Raw genomic sequence first — 18,873 nt, 5'->3', positions numbered from 1 at the left:
ATTTCTTAACCTCACTTTTCTCATCTTCAGGAGAGGGTAACGTAAAACCTTGTAGGACTGTCCTGAGGATTAAATGCAATAATACATGTCAAGTGCTTATTTAGTTGACTCCCTGAACATGAGAATGCTCCACGGAACATTCTTCATCTTTATGGGGTGGGAGGAGTCACTTTATAACAACACTATCAGCTCTCATTGTGTCTCAGTGTGACCATTCACCATACCTATATTATAAACTACTTTCCACTGCTTCTGAAATGCTGTAGATCTTAATGAGGAGAAGAAAAGAGGAAAGGGGGGGAGATCTATGTGAATGAGAAATGACAGAACTGTAATGTAAAAGAGAAACACTCAAGTGACAACTAAGTTTGCAAAAGACTCTTACTGATGACACTTGGGGGAGGTGTTCTAAGTGATAATTAGGGGGTGCTAAACTGTGAATAAATGGCCATCACTGTGATTTCCTGTGCATCTACCAAGTGCCAGGCACTTCACGTGTATTTATTCTCATTCAATTTTCATAAACACCCATTTAGCATAGAAGAAAATTAAAGCTCAAGCGGAAAGAGAAAGTCACCCAGCTGGCCAAGTGCAGAACTAGGATTCCACTACGGGTCTATCCCAGTACCGTGTTCTTTCCACTACTCACCCAAGAGCCTCTCCAGACCAGCCTAACCGAAATCTGTCACCGGCAGCTCTCCAAAGGAAACCTCGCCAAAAGCACCCTGACTAGCTCAATGCCTGCATCTTCAAGGCACAGACACCTTCGGTGGATCAGACCCACTTCCACCTCACCTGGGCTCCCTGTTCTTTCGCACCAGACTGACAAACGTGTCGATCTCAGCAGCGGTGATGTGTTTTTCCAGGAGTTTTCGGTTATTGTGAAGAAGGGCGGTGATGGTGTCTTCGGCCAACACATCATAGCCAATCTGCTTCTGCATAAAGCCAAACTGCTTGGCTATGTACTCCTTTTAAGGATGAAAAGGGAGGTCAAGCGGGGAGAACAGAAGATTTTAAGGTTAACCCCAAACTAAGCAAAGCAGCAACCTTCCCTGGCGAGAAGGACTGTTCATAAGGGAAATCCTAGTGAGGTAACTTTCTACAACTTTCTCATCTAGGTCAACAGCTGCAAACTCCCTCACACCCTTGGTTTTACTAAACCCGCCACACAAATGTAATTAAGCAAATTACCCTGTATGTACAGATGGGCATTTTATCAAGTGCACAGTATAAATATTAATGCGGTGACTTATTTTTCTAAAAGGTCAAAAGCTGTTTTTCAGCTGTGATTTTATTGCTAATTCAAGAGGACTTAACTGTGCCTTATTGCTCTGTGCTGCTGAATAAACATACTTAAGCCTACCTAGATATTTAGAACAGTACCACCCTATTTTGTTTTCTTTATCTGGGGTGAAAATACATTTGCATAGTCAATGGGGAGCAGAATCAAGTGAGGAATACCTAAGCCAGTCAATCATATTCACAGAACGCATAAAAACATCGCTGGCTTCTCTCTTTGGGGAGCAGACATGACATTCCATAAAAAATATATGAGAAGTCAGGGAAATCTCTTGTCGGTATTTGTTTCTATTCAGAGACGTTTCCTGCCTAAGACAGACTCAAAGTTCAAACGGCACTTGAAACTTGGTTTAATGTTTCAAAATTAATTCCCAAATCCTAAAAACTACTCAGGGTGTTTACAGTGGACACTGGCCACTTTTCAGCCCATACTCAGTAAGGATGCATGTTTGGAAATTAATCAGCCTTCAGGGACAGACTGCTGCTGGGTGGCAGACAATCCATAACAACAAGCAAAGACATTCAATGTAGCAGCAACAGGTGGGACTGGTTTGGCCTTTTCATGTACAAGCGAAATGTGCTAGTACACTCTAGAGGCTCTGATGTATCCTCAATGGAAGATGGCAGAGAGGAACAGAACAAAAATCTCTTTGGCACTATTTGAGTATGGTTTTAATGCACTAGCAGAATTAAAGTAACCAGAGCACCCAAAGGCAACCTGTCCAGGCTAATGAACAAAGCATCATAGGTATATGATACCTTCTATTTAGATAATAGCAAAGGCTAAGTCAAAAGCTTATACTTGCTAACAAGGTTATATCTAATACTTGAGAGCACTGCTGAAGTTTAACACTTTCTTCATGACAGAACAGAACAATTTTCATTACAGAGATAAGTTTAAATTTAAAGGCCAGATGTGGTAGCAGTCCAAAGTTTACAAACAAAAGCCTTTTGTAACACAATGCAGAGAGGAGGAGTCAAGGTTATGATAAGCATCATCTGTGCACCTACACTAATTCAATGCAGTACAAGACTTCTCAGCCTCAGCACTACTGACTTTCTGGGTTGGGTAACTGTTTGTTGTTGGGGGATGTCTTGTGCATTATTGGATATTCAATAGCATCTGTGGCTTCTACCCACCAGATGCCCCCTCGCCCCGTCCCACCCAAGTTGTGACACTCAAAAAGGTCTCCAGATATTGCCAAGTATTTCCTGGGGGACAAAATTACTCCCAGCCGAGAACTACTAAGTGTGGCAACACAGTTTCCAGGTTTCCTTACAATGGCAAATTGATGGGAGACCCCAGAGAGGTTAGAACGTTTATCTCATGAGGACACTATATACAGTGTCATGACACAGATAAGAACTTAGAATACCATAAAACATGAGCCACAACCAAGATAAAGTTACCAGCACAGATGGAAGATATGGAAGGGAGCAAGAAGATTCCACTCTTGCTTTAATATAAACACATGCAATCATTTCCCTGATTTTTAAGATAACGTGCCATAAAAAATACTAGAAATGTACTAACAGTATAAAAAAAAAATCTCACTGAAAGGTGGCTGCAGAAGGGGACTTCTTGGGTATCCTTCTTAAGGACTCTAGAATGTATCTTCTTCTCAGGCTTGCAAAAAATCTATTTCCTTTCTGCACACAAACCTAATGAACTATTCTCTAGCCATTAAGTAATTACAGATTTAACACTTAGAACTCATGAGGCAAGTAAGTGAACTTCAGGGACAAAACTGCCTATCACTTCCCATCAATCCTAAATCCCAACCTGGTTTTTCCTGTAGTCTTGCTGAGAGTGTCTCAGGACCCTGTAGCAGAGCCGACAGATATGTCTGAAAGGAGCATGCCGCTGGTCCCCAAGCTCCTCGAGCCGCAGCATTGGGCCATCGCCACAGTCTGTGAATGGGGCTTGTAACAATTTGAAGATCTGGTTGTGAGAAGGAAGAATAAACACCGTCACCATTTAGTGTGTTAATGGCTAGTCCTCTGTCACAAACTAATAGAACCTCCTGGGAGGCAGCACTACATAGGCCACTCTCTCTACATCAATGTCAGTAACCTGAAAATTGTACACCCACTCATCACAGTCCACCTGGACCTAACTGGTCCTCAAACACTTCCCAGTACAGTGTGTAGGGCTGTGGTTAAGAGTGCGGACTCTGCAATCAGCAGATTCTAGGCTGAAATCATTCACCTGCATTATTCCCTAGTGGTATAGAACACAGTCAAGGTAACCTTTGGTTTTCTCAGGAGTAAAATGGAAAGAACACTACCCAGCTCACAAGGGAGTGCTAAGGATAAAAGATTAAAAACTGTCAGTTGCATAAATATAGTGCTCAGCAAAGGCTTCTGCCACGGAATCTGATCATTTTGGCCCCTCAAGGAATTGTTATTGTGGAAATGAGCATTGGCATTGAGCCAATCTAATCTGGGAGGTCATCACCTGAAACAGCTGGACATAATTTCTTCTTGGACTAGAAAACCATGCTGAAACATGATGAAGTGTTAATAAATTTTGTCTTTCATCAACCAACAGGAAAAAGTGTTCTCAAATCCCAAGTTCCTATGGAGAACTGTAGGAGTAGTAACTAATATATTTTTCTTTGGGTTTTAGTGGCCAGGAATTTCTATGCCAAGCGTACACCCCCATCTCTGACAGCTTTAGAGAACTATATAGTATGCATTTCTGTGCACTTCACCTACCCTTGTCACTTACCTCCCTACAATTTATCTTTACACCAGCTTACTTAAATTTATACCAGATAATAGCATCTATGTATGTCCTGTAAGCCATTACTCATTCTTTGTGGTAAGATCTTGTGTTGATTTATGGAGGTCCCTGTAAGAGCTTATACAGGCCTGAGTTTACCAAATCCTCCAAATTTTCCAGTCCTATGAAATAACATTAAGAACACATGGCACTTATTATTTTTGATGAAAATGCAGTTGTCAACTGAACTCTTCCTGGAGTTCCTAATAGGTGAATTGTTACATGCTGACTCAACAAGTGTGTTGTCAATTTAACTGAGCTATAAAAGCCTGGGTGGCTCAGTTGGTTAAGTATCCAGCTTCGGCTTAGGTCATGATCTCGCATTTAGTGACTTCAAGCCCTGCATTGGGCTCTGTGCCATCAGCTCAGAGCCTGGAGACTGCTTCAGATTCTGTCTCCCTCCCTCTCTCTCTCTCTCTCTCTATCTCTCTCTCTCTCTCTCTCTCTCTCTCTCAAAAGCAAATAAACATTAAAAAAAAAAATTAACTGAGCTATGAAGCCATGAAAAGACACAGAGGAACCTTAGATGCATATTATTAAGTGAGAGAAAGGCTACATAGTGTATGATTTCAACCACATGACATTCTGGAAAAGGCAAAACGACGGAGGCAATAAAAGGATCAGTGGGTGCCAGGGGTTGAGGGCAGGGAGGGATGAACAGGCAGAGTACAGAAAGTTTTTAGGTCAGTGACAATACTCTGTATGAATCTATCATGATGGGTATGTTATTATACATTTGCCTAAATCCAGAGAATGCATACCACCAAGAGTGAACCCCAATGTCAACTCTAGATTTGGGGAACTTATGATGTGTCAATGTACGTTCAGCAATTGTAACAAATGTATCACTACAGCGGAGGATATTAATGATAGGTGAGGCTATGCATATGTAGAAGCAGGAGGTATATGTGAACTCTGTGCTTTCCATGCATTACTGTTATGAACTTAGAACTGCTCTATAAAATCAAGTCTGTTTTCTTCAAAAGTCAGCTGATCAAGCCTTCCAGGTGGGAACCAGTCATGTCCCTCTGTAAGAGCAGTGATCCCACTGATTTCTTACAGAGATCCCAATATGTTGCATCTCACAGACCTGCTTGAGAATATTCTGTTCTCTCATCAGCTTCTGCCGTTCTCTGTTAGGCTTGGAGAAGACCACTTCAAGCACATCTTGACCAGAGTTAGTGCCACCAGTGACAAAGTAAACCAAGTCTTCCAGCAGCTTGGTTACAGACCTTGAGAGCAAAGAAGCTATTAGAGATGGGAAATGTTCGACGTGTAACAGGTTGAAAACTTTACCTTGAAAGACCCAGGCCTAATGAGGCACTTAAACGCAAACAAGTCCTTTCTTCCCAATTTCCTCAAAAGTGAGGACCAATGACCAAAAAGAGTAAAATACACACAACACATTATTGTCCACAAAAGGATAAACACCTTCACAAAATATGAGCCTTCAAATTTTACGTCAGAGTAACCGTGGCCCCCATCATTTATTAGAAAGTTCTAGAGGCCAAACTAGAGACTGAGAAAAAGGTCTTTACAATTTTAGAGACTTTCAAAGAAGTGAGTGTGGTTCTTGAAAATCACAAGTTAAAGCCACATATAAATGTTAAGGCCTGACCCTCTCATACAAAGCTGTTCAGAGTTGGCATTTTCTCTTTCTGCAAACAACAGATTTAAGAGCTCCACAGTGGGTGAGGTTGAATATGTCTGGTTCTTACGTGAAGCCCTTACCTTCTTTCATTCTGAGTGATGGTGCCTTTCTCCAGCTTCCCAGCTATAGAGCCCAGCACCTTGCTGGCGTCATTGGCAAAATCCAGGTCCCGAACCTCAGCAGGAGAAACCGGAACTATAGCAAATGCTTCCTTATCCTCCTTCACAGGGGAGGTGCCAATCTGAAAAGCAAAATGGTCTTTATGGGATTGTCTCTTGGACTGAGACAGTAAAACATTAATCAAAATACTATTTATGTGACACTGGGCAATCCAAGTAGCTGGAGCTATCTCGCAGTTAGAATCAACTAGACACAGAAAAACATATGAAACGAAGTACCTCAAATCATTAACAGTTGTTACCTCTAGAGATTGTTACTCTGGGAAAGAAGGAGGCAGAAAGGGGGCTCTGATATCATTTTACACCTTCATTTGTGAAAAGAAGTATGTTAAGACTGTTACAATTGTAAAACATGTTTATAAACACATAGGGAGGTGTGCCTGAGTGGCTCAGTGGGTTAAGCATGTGAATCTTGATTTCAGCTCAGATCAAGATCTCTTGGTTCCTGAGAATGAGCCTCACATTTGGGGCCTGTTTGGGATTCTCTCTCTCTCCCCGCCCTCCTGCCTCTCTGAGCCTCCCCGACTTGTGCGTGTGCATGCACACACGTGCTCTCTTTCAAAATAAAACATTTAAAAATAAATAAATAGGCGGGAGACTACGTGGCTCAGTTGGTTAACCATCCAACTTCAGGTTATGATCTCACATTTCATAAGTTTGAGTCCGGGTCAGGTTCTGTGCAGACAGCTCAGAGCCTGGAGCTTGCTTCGGATTCTGTGTTTCCCTCTCTCTCTGCCCTTCCTCTGCTTACGCTCTCTCTCAAAAATAAACAAACACTAATTTTTTTAATAAATAAAAATAAGTAAGCAAACACATAGGGAAAAAACAAATGAGCAAAATAATTATTGACTCAGAGTATCATATGGGCAGACACTGTACCAATCTTTTAACTTTTCTATATACTTGAAAATGTTCATAAAAATAGAAAAAAAAATTCCAGTAACCTCCCCCATCACTAAAAAAACAAACTAAGAGTATCATTTGACTTTTTCAAAACAAAATCCCTATGTTTGTGTTTTTATGTTTTATGACTCTAGAGAAGGTAGGGAAGGAGAGGTGGGCTTCAGGGAGAGAAATTAAAGGGGCTAAGAGAACTTCCAAAAAAATAAAAGTGTTTATTTAAAGACAGAGAGAAAGAAATAATAAAGATTGGGGAAAACCAACTGGGTATGTGATGTGCCTCAAGGCACAAGCAAACACTCCCCCAGCCAAAATCATCCTTCAAACAGACATGAAATCCAGACAATTGCTCAACCTTTAGGGCAAAAGCCATGGAATAAAAGGTTCTGGTTATTTAAAAAAGCCTAGGCTTGCTTTAGCCAAGTCCCTTGGAGAGAATTCTTTCACTGCATTCAAGTCTGTCCATGACTACCTCTGGCCAAAGCAACAAAATGCAGCTCCCTCCTCCCCAATGTGTCCTCAGAGGAGCCCTTTCATTAGGGAGCACAAGACCAAAGGAGGCAGCCAAGTTCCAGAACTTACTTTCAGCATTACAGGTTTTTCTTCTTCCTTGTCGATTGGGATATTTGTGCTATGAACCCAGGTATTAGTGCAAAGGTGTCTGAGTCGGACATAGGAGTTTCTGGGGGGAAAAATAAAAGGATTTGGGTGACAGGAATTTTTAGGTTCTCTAAAGCCACTGGACTAGAATATATTCTATTAAAATAAAACGGGATACCAAAATGGTTTCCTGCTACATACACTAGACAATATAAACCGAGGCACAAATGAATGCACACCAAAATATGTTTTAATGTATTTACAATAAAAAATCATTCATAATGATTCTAACATTGTGATATGCTGTATTTCTAAATGTAAGATCACTCCTGTGAATGAATATCCCAGAACGGAGCATGAGACAGAGTAACAAAAACTACTGACTATATATTAACGCATATCATGAGAAATGATAGAGCAATGCATGAAATTTTCCTATGGATCCATGAAGCAAAAAATAAAATTACCAGGATAACATGTGAGTCAATATTTAATAATCTTGTGGTAAGGAAGGCCTTTGAAGCACATAGCAACATACAAGGTTCATCAATTTTAAAAGTAAAAGAGGGATACATCTTATAATATTGCTTACATTTTTCATCTTCCATAAAGCAAAAAAAAAAAAACCATCATGAACAAAGTTGAAAGAAAAAGGACAACTTGGGAAAATAAAAGAATAACACAAAGCATAAAAAGGTAATTAATCTGCATATATAAAGAGATCTTTAAATCAGTAAGAAAAAAATGGGAAAAGTGGAAAGGAAAATAAGACAATGACATCAGCCAGTAACTTAATAAAGCAATATAAACTGCCAATAAACTTGCAAGTATACATTTAATTTCCTTAATATACAATTTACACAAATAAAAACTACTCATCTTTTTACTGAATGTCTTCCAAAGATCTTAAGAGACCGACATAACCCAGTATTTACAAGAGTTTAGGGAAATGACCTCTCCCCGCACTCACGGTGACAGTGTCAACAAATTAAACTCTAGAAGGGAGTCTGGCACTTTGTAAAGCAAGTAAAATGTACCTATCTTTTCAACTAGCAATCTCATTTTTAGATGGTTCGCCTAAGAGATGACAACCCAAGTACAAACTGGGGCATAAGTATGTTCAACAAGGCATTATATACGGTAGTAAAAAACTAAACAATCCAATGTCTCAATAACGGACTAGCTAATTATTGTACATGCAGTGGAATACTAAAAAGTTATTTAAAAAAGATTATAATCGATATTTACGTGGAAATATGTACAGAACATATCATTCAATGAAAAATTGTTAAACATAGCTTATAATTTTTATTAATGGCTAATTATACAGAGGTATTCTGCATGCCCAGAGACTTGTCTAAAACTACATAAACCCTAATGTTAACAGTGTTTATATCTGAATGGTTAAATTTTACATAATCTTTATTTGCTTCTTTGCTTTCCACGATGTTAACACATTTTTGTGGCTTTACAATGGACATGGATAATTTTACAACATTTTCCAATTTTGCTTAAGGAAGTAGTTGAAATAGTGGCATCATTTTTGCATCAGGAATCCACCCCATCAGTGAGACAAGACCAATGAACAACAAACAATAGTAAGTAACATGAAATGCAAATGAAAAAGCATTAAGTTGGGAGACAGTCAAGGTACGCACTGAAGCACTTTTAGAGGAGGAGATCAATGAGGCTACACAAAGTCATGGACATTTTCTGATACAGAAAACTTGAATTGGAACTTTAAACACTGTTGGGGCTCGGGCAGACAAGGGACCAAAGAAGATATTTGCATTAAGAGGAATTTAGAGCAATGGTAGAGACATGGAAAAGAGGTGGGGGCAAGGGGCATCAAACCAGACATCTATCTTTAGTACACACTCTCTGCCTTCCGCTTTTGTTCATTATACCTGTCCTGAATATTCCAAGTAAGGGCAACCATAGTGATATTTAACTAGAATGAATATACATCAAGCAACATGAAGAAGAAACCTGACAGAGATGTGCCAATTCTTTTTTGTCTGAGTGACATGGACTAATTCTCTGAATTTCAAAATATAACCAAAGCCTGGAGCTTAGCTTTTAATTGGATGATTACCTTCTGTAAAGTTCTATGTCAAATTATATTTGAGACGCAAAAGGGTGTTCTATCAATTCATCCCAAGTCTCATTCCCAATCCTTAACTCAAAAGCCATAGTATCAGGACAATTACAAAAGCAGTCACAAAGTTAGATGCTCTCCCAGTGTTCATCTAAGGCGTCTATTTTACATATACTGGAATTTTATTATCTTATTCAGTATACCCAGGATTTGCCATTATCCTTTTCACTTCGGCTTGGAAAGATTCTTCTAACCACTGACTATCACAAAAATTCCTTTGCTGATAACATTTCAGAGACATTTATCTACTTTCAGTCTTCCTCATCTTCAAACAAGCAATATTTAGCACAACTTTAAGATGCAGGGAAATGAGTGTACTACTCCTAAAGCTTTTTGATTCCTCCACAGGACAAATGAATGGGAAGCCCATTCAATTCTGGCTCTCACATTGTTGGTCAGGGGCAAGAATGAATAAAAATTTTTAAAGTTAAGACCAAGCTCAAGATTGTAACTGGTAATCAATACTAGTAGACCATGCCGGACACTTCTCCCATGGTGAATGCAAGGCTTCCATTGTTTAAGAGTTTAGAATCCATCTACCCATGGACAACTATCCACAAAGACAGTTTTCCAATTTGGCTATGTTACCTAAAAGCTTAGACCTCCCCTTCCTACAGCATCATGCAAATTTCCAACCCACTGGGGAATATGGCCAACATGCTCACTCCTCTTGCCAAGGAAATGCATGAAGCACCTTGTGATGGAACAATGTGGTATTTTACATCACAGCGTTCTGTTTTTTGCTATCCCTTGCAAACTAAAACATTTAACATGTAAGATAAACGTCATTCCCTTGTCTCCTGGGAACCTGAACAAATGCATTAGATAACTTCCTGAAGAGAGGACACAACATATGGAAATTTACTTAAACCAAAATGGAAATGGGTTTTACAAACCTGTACCTATCTAGTTAACAAGTCAATGAGAAAGGAAGCTTTTAAAAGGCAATCTACCCTACCCAAATCATATTTAAAAAGGATCTCAGAGTGGATCAAAGACCTAAGAGTAAAAACCAAAAACCATAAAAGTCTTAAAAGAAAACATGAGCATAAATGTTTGTGACCTTGGAATGTGCAATGGTTTAAGAAACTGAAAGCATAAGCAATCAACAAAAAAACAGATAGGAATTGGACAAAATTAAAAACTTTTGTACTTCAAGAGATACCATCTAGAAAGTGAAAAGACAACCTAGAGAATGGTCGAAAATTCTGGCAAATCACTTACCTGGTAAGGGATCTGTCTTGAGAAAAAAAGAACACTTAAAACTCAATAATAAAAAGACAACTCAATTTTTGAAATGGGCAAAAAATAATGGGCAAAGGATGTGAAGAGATACTTCTCCTAAGATGATACACAAGTAGCCAATACGCACATGAAACGATGATGAACCTCACAGACAGAAAAATCAAAACCACAATGAGAGGGGTGCCTGGTGGCTCAGTTGGTTAGGCATCCAACTTTGGCTCAGGTCATGATCTTGCAGTTCGTGACTTCAAGCCCCACATCAGGCTCTGTGCTATCAGCACAGAGGCCCAGAGCCTGCTTCAGATTCTGTGACTCCCTCTCTTCTCTGTCCTTCCCCCGCTCCAAGCTCTCTCTCTCAAAATTAAACATTAAAAAAATTAAAAAAAAAAAAGAAACACAACGAGATACCACCTCACACTTACCAAGATAACTCAAACAAACAAACAAAAAGAGTAACAAGTATTGGAAAGAATGTAGAAAAAGTGGAACCCTCAGACACAGGTGGTAGGAATGTAAAATGCTGGATCCATGTTGAAAAACCATCTGGCAGCTCCTCAAAATGTTACACAGAGTTACTGCATGACATAGCATTCCAGTCCTAGGTATATACCCAAGAGAATGAAAACTTATGTCCCCCCAGAATGTGTACAAGAATGTTCAAAGTGGCATAATAGCCAAAAAGGGCAACAACACAAATGGGCATCAAGTAATAAGTGGGTAAATACGGGGCACCAGGCTGGCTCAGTCAGAAAAGCACACAACTCTTCATCTTGAGGTCGTGAGGCTGAGCCCCTTTGAGCATAAAGAGTACTTAAAACATAAATAAATAAATGAAAGAGTAAATTTTAAACATATATATAAAAAAAAAGGATTAGGTATTAGCCCTTTTTTTTTTTTCTTCTTTAAGGAGGTTTCACACCCAGCATGGAGCCCAAAGTGGGGCTTGAAGTCACAACTGTAAGATCAAGACCTGAGATGTGATCAAGAATCAGACACCCAACTAACTGAGCCAATTAGGCACTCCCAACCCTTTTTTTAAAAAAGAAAATAAGGGGGCGCCTGGGTAGCTCAGTCAGTTAAGCAACCGACTTCGGCTCAGGTCATGATCTCACGGTTTGTGAGTTCGGGCCCCGCGTCGGGCTCTGTGCTGCCAGCTCAGAGTCTGGAGCCTGTTTCAGATTCTGTGTCTCTCTCTCTCTCTCTGACCCTCCCCCACTCATGCTCTGTCTCTGTCAGAAATAAATAAACATTAAAAAAAATTTTTTTTTAAATAATAAAATAAAAAATAAATAAAAAAGAAAATAAGGGCACACAGGTGGCTCAGTCAGTTAAGCATCCGACTCTGGACTTCAGCTCAGGTCACAGTTTCCAGATTCGTGGTGCAAGCCGCCCATTGGGCTCTGAGCTGACAGTTCTACCTCTCTCTCTGCCCCTCCCTGCTCTCTCTCAAAATAGATAAATGAACATTTAAAAATAAAATAAAATAAAAACATAAGTAGATGGGGCACCTGGGTAGCTCATTCAGTTTAAGTGTCTGACTTCGGCTCAGGTCATGATCTCAATGGTTTGTGGGCTTAAGCCCTGCAACGGACTCTCTACTGACAGCTTGGAGCCTGCTTCACAGTCTGTGTCTTCCTCCCTCTCTGCAATGCCCCCCCACTGTTCATGCTCTCTCTCTCAAAAATACACAAACATTAAAAAAAAATTTATAATTAAAAAAAATAAGGGGATAAATACAACGTGTTATAACCATATAATGAAATATTATTCAACAATAAAATAAAATGAAGGCTAAAATATGCTTTAACATGAATGAACCTTAAAAATACTAAGTGAAATACACCAGTCACAAAAGAGCGCATGATACAAGATTCCATTTAGATGAAATGTCCAGATCAGGCAGATCAATAAAGACATGAAGCAGGTAAGTCTAAGGTTGGATGTGGAGAACAGGGAAATAACAGTAACTGAGAAAGGGTGTGGTGTTCTTTTTTGGGAAGAATGATCTAAAACTGTGATGATAGTTGTCCAGCATTGTTCATAAAAACTACTGAATTGAGCACTGTAGGTGAATTGTATGGTATATGAATTGTATCTCAACAAGTCTGTTACTGTAAAAAAACAAAAACAAAACAAAACAAACAAAAAAACTGGGGACAACTCATTCAGTTCAGCGTCTGACTTTGGCTCAGGTCATGATGTCGTGGTTTGTGGGTTCCAGAGCCACATCGAGCCTGCTTCAGATCCTCTGTCCCCCACCGCCCCACCCCCATCCAGCTCCTCTCCCACTCACGTATGCTCACGTGCTCTTTCCCTCTCAAAAAAAAAAAAAACATTAAAAAAGTATGTTAAAAAAAAAAATCAGTGTACATCAGCTCAATCAGGGCTTCCAAACCTGGAGAATGCAAAGCTGTGCACATACTTGGGATTTCCTGGAGGAACATCTGTAGCTTTCCCCCAGATTCTCAAGGAATTAACAACCCAGCAGAGTTGAAGAACCAATTGACAATTTTACTGGGTGGCAAGGAAAGGCCTCCTTGCAATGTCAAGTACTCTTCCACATGGACACTGTCCTCCATTCATCACTCTGACAGCACAAGAGAAGGTACTCCTCTAGTGCTGAGAGCACCCGCACTGCAGAGACCAGTCTCACTGACATGGGGCATTGCTCTGGGCCAAAGCAGGTGTGGAGAGGAAGAAATGAAGGAAACCAAAGGTCAGCAGATCTGCAGATGTCACACCTTGCTCGAATACTTATGCTGCCAACAGGCATTCGACTGCTCCATCCACCCAGGCGACTCGTGCTTTGGCCGCTGATACCAACTCAGCACATGCTGGTAGGTTTTTTTTAAAGACAGGCTTACAAACAGGGACTGGAGTCTACTAACTTCTGGGACATTCTGGGCAGGATCTTTGGGTCTCTCTAATGTTTGACTTGGATCTAAACGTAATTTTAAAAAGTGCATACACGGCCAAATGTCCTTTATGGAAAATGATCAGTAGTTAATTTGCATTAATAGGTTATTGAGTCTGGGTTCAGTCCGTGGAATGAAGCTTCTCCTGCTGTCTCTGTTTGAAAAGTAACTGGAGATTGCAAGGGAGCTGTTAAATCTTACTATTTGTAACCAGGTATGTATATGAATCAGAATTTTGTTAATAGGGTGTCAAACCCCCAAAATACAGAAATGAATCAGACACCATGGCTCATAAAACAATGTAACTGCTTTCCATAATCCCCTATTTCACATTTTTCTCCTTATGAAAAAAAAAAAAAAACCCGATTTTTTTTAACCTAACAAATGTTATAAACTTTTATTTCTAAAACATTTGTATTCATTAAATACTTGTCTGTATGTCAAAAATAATGTGTAAAACCTACAAATGCCAACAAGAGTGCTACTAACCACTGCTGTATTCAAGAGTCAGAACTGCCCACACAACCCTGTCTGTCTTAAGCATTTAAGATTTCGAGCTCTGCAAAGGAACTGGCTGACATGTGAGAAGTTGCTCGAACTCTCTGAGCTTCAGTTTCTTTTTCTATAGGAAGGGAAAGATAACCTTTTGTACAGATGAAATGATGTAACACAAAGTATTTTGCATTCAACATAGCATGCAGTCAGCACTCAATAAATGTAAGCCATTACTAACAATACTGTTGCTGGTTTTGGGGTGAAGCATGACCTTTCATCCCATTTAGAAGCCAGTTAATCCCTCCACCAAAAGGCATTGTTATGTAACAAAACTAACAGTCAAATTTAATAAAAGTACAAAGAACACTGGTCTGACATCTCAATATATTACTATGTTCAGTGAACTGCAAATGTTCCTTTTTCCAGAATTTCTTTATAATTGTTTCTTCAGTTAACTAGGAGATCTCTCAAGTGTGGGAATGTGGAAGAGAGTAGAGGAAACTAGAATTATGGAGCTACTTGAGGGGCGCCCGGGTGGCTCAGTTAAGCATATGACTTCGGCTCAGGTCATAATCTCACATTTTGCTAGTTCAAGCCCTGTTGTCAGGGGCTTCCTGCTGCTCAGAGCCTGGAGGCTGCTTCAGATTCTGTGCCTTCCTCTCTCTCTGCCCCTCCCCTGCTCGCTCGCTCTCTCTCTCTCTCTCTCTCTCTCTCACACACACACACACACACACACACATACTCTCTCTCTCTCTTTCTCAAAATTAAGTAAAACATTAAAAAAATATATATCAAGCTATTTGAGCTTATGGTTTTGACTTGTTTACCTCAATAAAGCACTTCTTGTCCAACTACAGAGAACTTACTAATTGATGAGCCATTAAAAAAAAAAAAAAAAAATCAGACACCATTCCAATAGGCAACCAGAACAAATCTTTTACAAGAGCTTCGAGAAAGGAAATGGTGATTTGGAACCCAAGAAGCCCAGCCAGGCCACAGATATCAGCTCTGACTTACTTGGGATAAGTCATTTTAGAACCCTACCTTGGGACAAGGCTATCACCTCCACGGAGAGTGGTGGGGTCCAGCTCAAAAATGGAGGAGATGTCATTGCCCTCAGGCACAGAGACCAGGGAGTACACCATCTTTTCTTGGGCATTTCGCAACCTGCTTCGAGAGGCATCCTGATCAGGATCCACCTGAGGAGGAAAAGTCATCAAGTCATGGATTCTGTACGCCAGACCCTTCACTCACTACAATCACTGCACAGTCCACAGGAACAGGGAAGAAACAATAGTGAACATCAGCAGTTGGCAGGAAAAGAATGAGAGTTTCAGAGCAGTCATAAAAGATGATAATCGGCCACCCACGCCAAGAATACTGACACTCTACCTTCTTGTGTTGCAATAAAAATGTTTAAACAATGCAGGGTTACAATAACAGATGTCGATGGAAAGAGTGCTATAGGTGACGAAGAAGTCCATATAGCTACATCGGTCTGCAGTAGTTGGAAGAGAAAAGAAGCACTTTGAGAAAACTCATCCTGTGGATTTGGTTATGGGACACTGTGTTAATCTACAGTTCAATTGTCTAGCAATAATATGATACAGCTACTTCCCAGGAGGAAAAGGAAAATCAAGTAAGCCTGAACCCAGGTGTTCGTAAACAGAGATCCCAGTGTGGCCAAGAAAAATATCTGAGAAGTCAGACTAGCCCTGAAAAAAACATTTGAAATTAATCACGGAGTACTGCCAATGACAATTCAGGGGAAAAGAGGCCTCTGTTGCGATGTAAGGGATTTGGCGGAGATTGAAGAAAATCTCTGACAGTCAAGACTAATGAACAATGAGGAAAGCTTTCCTGAGAAACTGTTAAGAACATATTCTAGGCTCCAGAGCCCGTCTGCCTGAGCAGATCTAAGCACCAAGTTCAGACTACCGCGCCTTTTCATATGCTTTGCGAGGTCTCTCCCAGAGCTGAGACTCTATGTGGGATTATTTTTAATTTTTAACAGCCTTGCAAGACAACAATATCCACCTGCAACTACCAGGAAAAACACATTTTCTTTGTCACTAACTTGCTTTGCTTGAGCTGAGGCACTGACTCCTTTCCAAACGGGAAATGGATAAAAGAAAATTAAATCCAACAGGCAAAGGAGAGAGCTTGAGAGAATTTAATTCTAGGGACTAACATCTAAGATGGAGGGCAACAGTGTGCTCTAGGAGTTTATCTGCAGCCCCAACTTTTGTATGGGTAAAGGAAGAAGGGAGTGGGGGGGTGGAGAGGAAGAGAGAGGAGGGATGAAGGGATAGAGAAACAAAGAAAATACAAATGGTTCTTTTAATACTCAAAGGCTCTGTCTCCTCCTTGCTATACACTCCTCCAATATCTTACAGCGCTACCTTAACAAACCCACAACTTGTTGATCTATCTACACTCAAGTAGGAACCAACTAGAGAGTACCAAACGTCTCAGTTCAAGAAAAAAGAACTCTGAATAGAATTTGTCCTCTTCTAACTACTTTTACCTGCAAAGTCTTCCACATCACTTTCAAAATAAACCCTGACCCGATTCTGGTCTGAGATAAATAGCTCAGCGTCTGAGCTCAGTTCAGCTTCAGACCTGCCGGCAGACTGAAGAAAAATTGAAATTGCATGAAATGACTCTATCTGGACCTGTGACTGAGCAACAGCGTCTTCATGTTCTTTGTGTTCAGTCAGCGTTTGCCACCTAGTGGGAGGAAAGGCACATGTACAAAAGGCTGTCAGACAAGAGCTAGTGTGCATGGGGCTCATTGGTGCTGATGAATTGAGGACAAGCCCAAGAAGCTAAGTAGGATTCCAGGTGAAGATTCCCACGAGCACTGGGTGCCAAACCCAGGGAAGTAGGTGACCCAGAACAGAATCAAGGTTCTTCCCCCCAACTTTTTACAACTCCAGCTTTTCTGCCCAAGTTTCCTAGCCAACAAGAGGGGGAGGGTTGCAAAAAAACTCCTTCCTGCCTCCTTCCAGGGGCAGGAGCTGTGCTGATGGCCTTGGGTGTACAGGATGAGCCCCCCCAACCCCTCCTCCCCATGAAGACTAACCACCCATGCACCATTCCAGAGCAGCCAGGACAATGCAGTCCAGACCTGCACCCAAGCCTGCTGGCACATTCCACCACCATAGCATGTAAAAGCATGAGAAAGATAAAGAGATGACTGAACTCTCAGAGACCTGAACCAGGTGATGAGTTAGGACCACTCTCTGGTTCTTTACTGGTCCAACAAAGATCATAAAATCTCCCCTAACTCCTTCACGCAGCTGCTGTGCAGCCCAGATGAACTTGTGGACATAAAGGCACTAAAAATGTTACTGATCTGATGCAACTTACATAAATGCTGCTTACTGAGAGCTTACTACGGGCCACGTCTTATGCACACATTACTTCGTCCTTACAACAAGCATATCCACCACTCTTACAGGTAAGGAAATGGAGGCCTGAGGAGGAGCAAGGAGCTTGTTTAGTCACACAGCTCATACGTGATGGGTCTCCCATTTAAACCCAGGTCTGCCTCTCTTCCCTGCCCTGCTTTTGATCATTATGTTCCTCCTCTTGCACTACAAATGCCAGACCTCCCCTCGCACATCAGCAGTCCAGGAGAGCAGCCCCATTACTCACAGAGCTCAAGGTTCAATTGCCCATCGGCTCTCAGGCACAGAAGCCACAGCTCTCCTTCAAAGTAATCTCAGAGGGGAGACTTGCTCTGTGTGACAACTCCGATGGCAGCACTAATACCCATAGATTCAAGTCACGCAAAGCCAATTTTTTCTCTCAAAGTAAAGAAGGTGCAGGGATGAGAGCTGCCTTATGAAAAATAATACTGCTTCCAGCCCAAGCCTCCCAAGACAAGCCACATGAACACCGTGCACAGATGGTGGGCAAAGATTTTCCTGCACATTGGCAGAAAGTTGGACCAGGTCAGTGCTGTCTACCTTCCAGTTAGTTGCAAGGGCAGCTTTTACAATGAGCTCTACAGATTAAAGGAAGGAGCAGGATGCCCCTGAGCTCCCTCAAGAACTGGGAAAGACCAAGTACAGGAATTAATGATGTGATGCCCTTAGAACTCCTCTTCTTTCCTTCCAAAGCTAACATTGTATTCAAACATAACTACAAGGTTCACCCTTCCCACAGAATTCGTACTTTCCAAAGACAATTGCATTCTGTATTATCTCCACCCCAAACCCCTTTATTAACGTATCCACTTGAAAACCTTTCAATTCTTTCAAAACTTTACCCCCCAAAAACAAGTAACCTCAATACCTCCTACCATATCCCACCAGAGATGACCACATGAACACACCATCTCAAACACAGTAGCAAATGTTTGCTTTGTGTTGTTTTTTTTCACCCTAGACCAGAATGAAGCACTCCACAAGAGAAGTGTTCTATTGATATCCATCATTTTCATGTAACACAACCACTGCCCTCTTTAACCCGTAATTGTAGACAACTCAACCCCCAAGGGCCTCCAAGTCAGCATGAATTGGCAATATGGCCTCCAAAGAGAGATCCTGTTGGCATTAAATTTCAAACCACATTATAAAATCTATTTCTGAATTTGCATAAAGGATAGATGGTTAGACAACTGAGCATCTAAGCAGATG

General features: G+C 40.8%; 1 protein-coding gene across 3 annotated transcripts in view; it reads right to left on the bottom strand.

The window, feature by feature from the left end:
• The window catches only part of ITPR1 (inositol 1,4,5-trisphosphate receptor type 1), a 331,898-nt gene that overhangs the window by 167,020 nt on the left and 146,005 nt on the right, over positions 1–18,873 (bottom strand). For all 3 annotated transcript variants that reach the window (XM_049640899.1, XM_049640900.1, XM_049640901.1), the window contains 6 exons: positions 15,272–15,426; positions 7,397–7,496; positions 5,816–5,976; positions 5,175–5,316; positions 3,083–3,241; positions 796–968 (listed from right to left, as the gene is read on the bottom strand). In XM_049640899.1, coding sequence (XP_049496856.1) covers positions 796–968; positions 3,083–3,241; positions 5,175–5,316; positions 5,816–5,976; positions 7,397–7,496; positions 15,272–15,426 — 890 coding nt within the window. The remainder of the gene's footprint in view (positions 1–795; positions 969–3,082; positions 3,242–5,174; positions 5,317–5,815; positions 5,977–7,396; positions 7,497–15,271; positions 15,427–18,873) is intronic.

This window comes from Panthera uncia, chromosome A2, assembly GCF_023721935.1.
Source record: "Panthera uncia isolate 11264 chromosome A2, Puncia_PCG_1.0, whole genome shotgun sequence".
NCBI lineage: Eukaryota > Metazoa > Chordata > Mammalia > Carnivora > Felidae > Panthera > Panthera uncia.
This window is presented reverse-complemented; position numbering and strand designations above follow the sequence as displayed.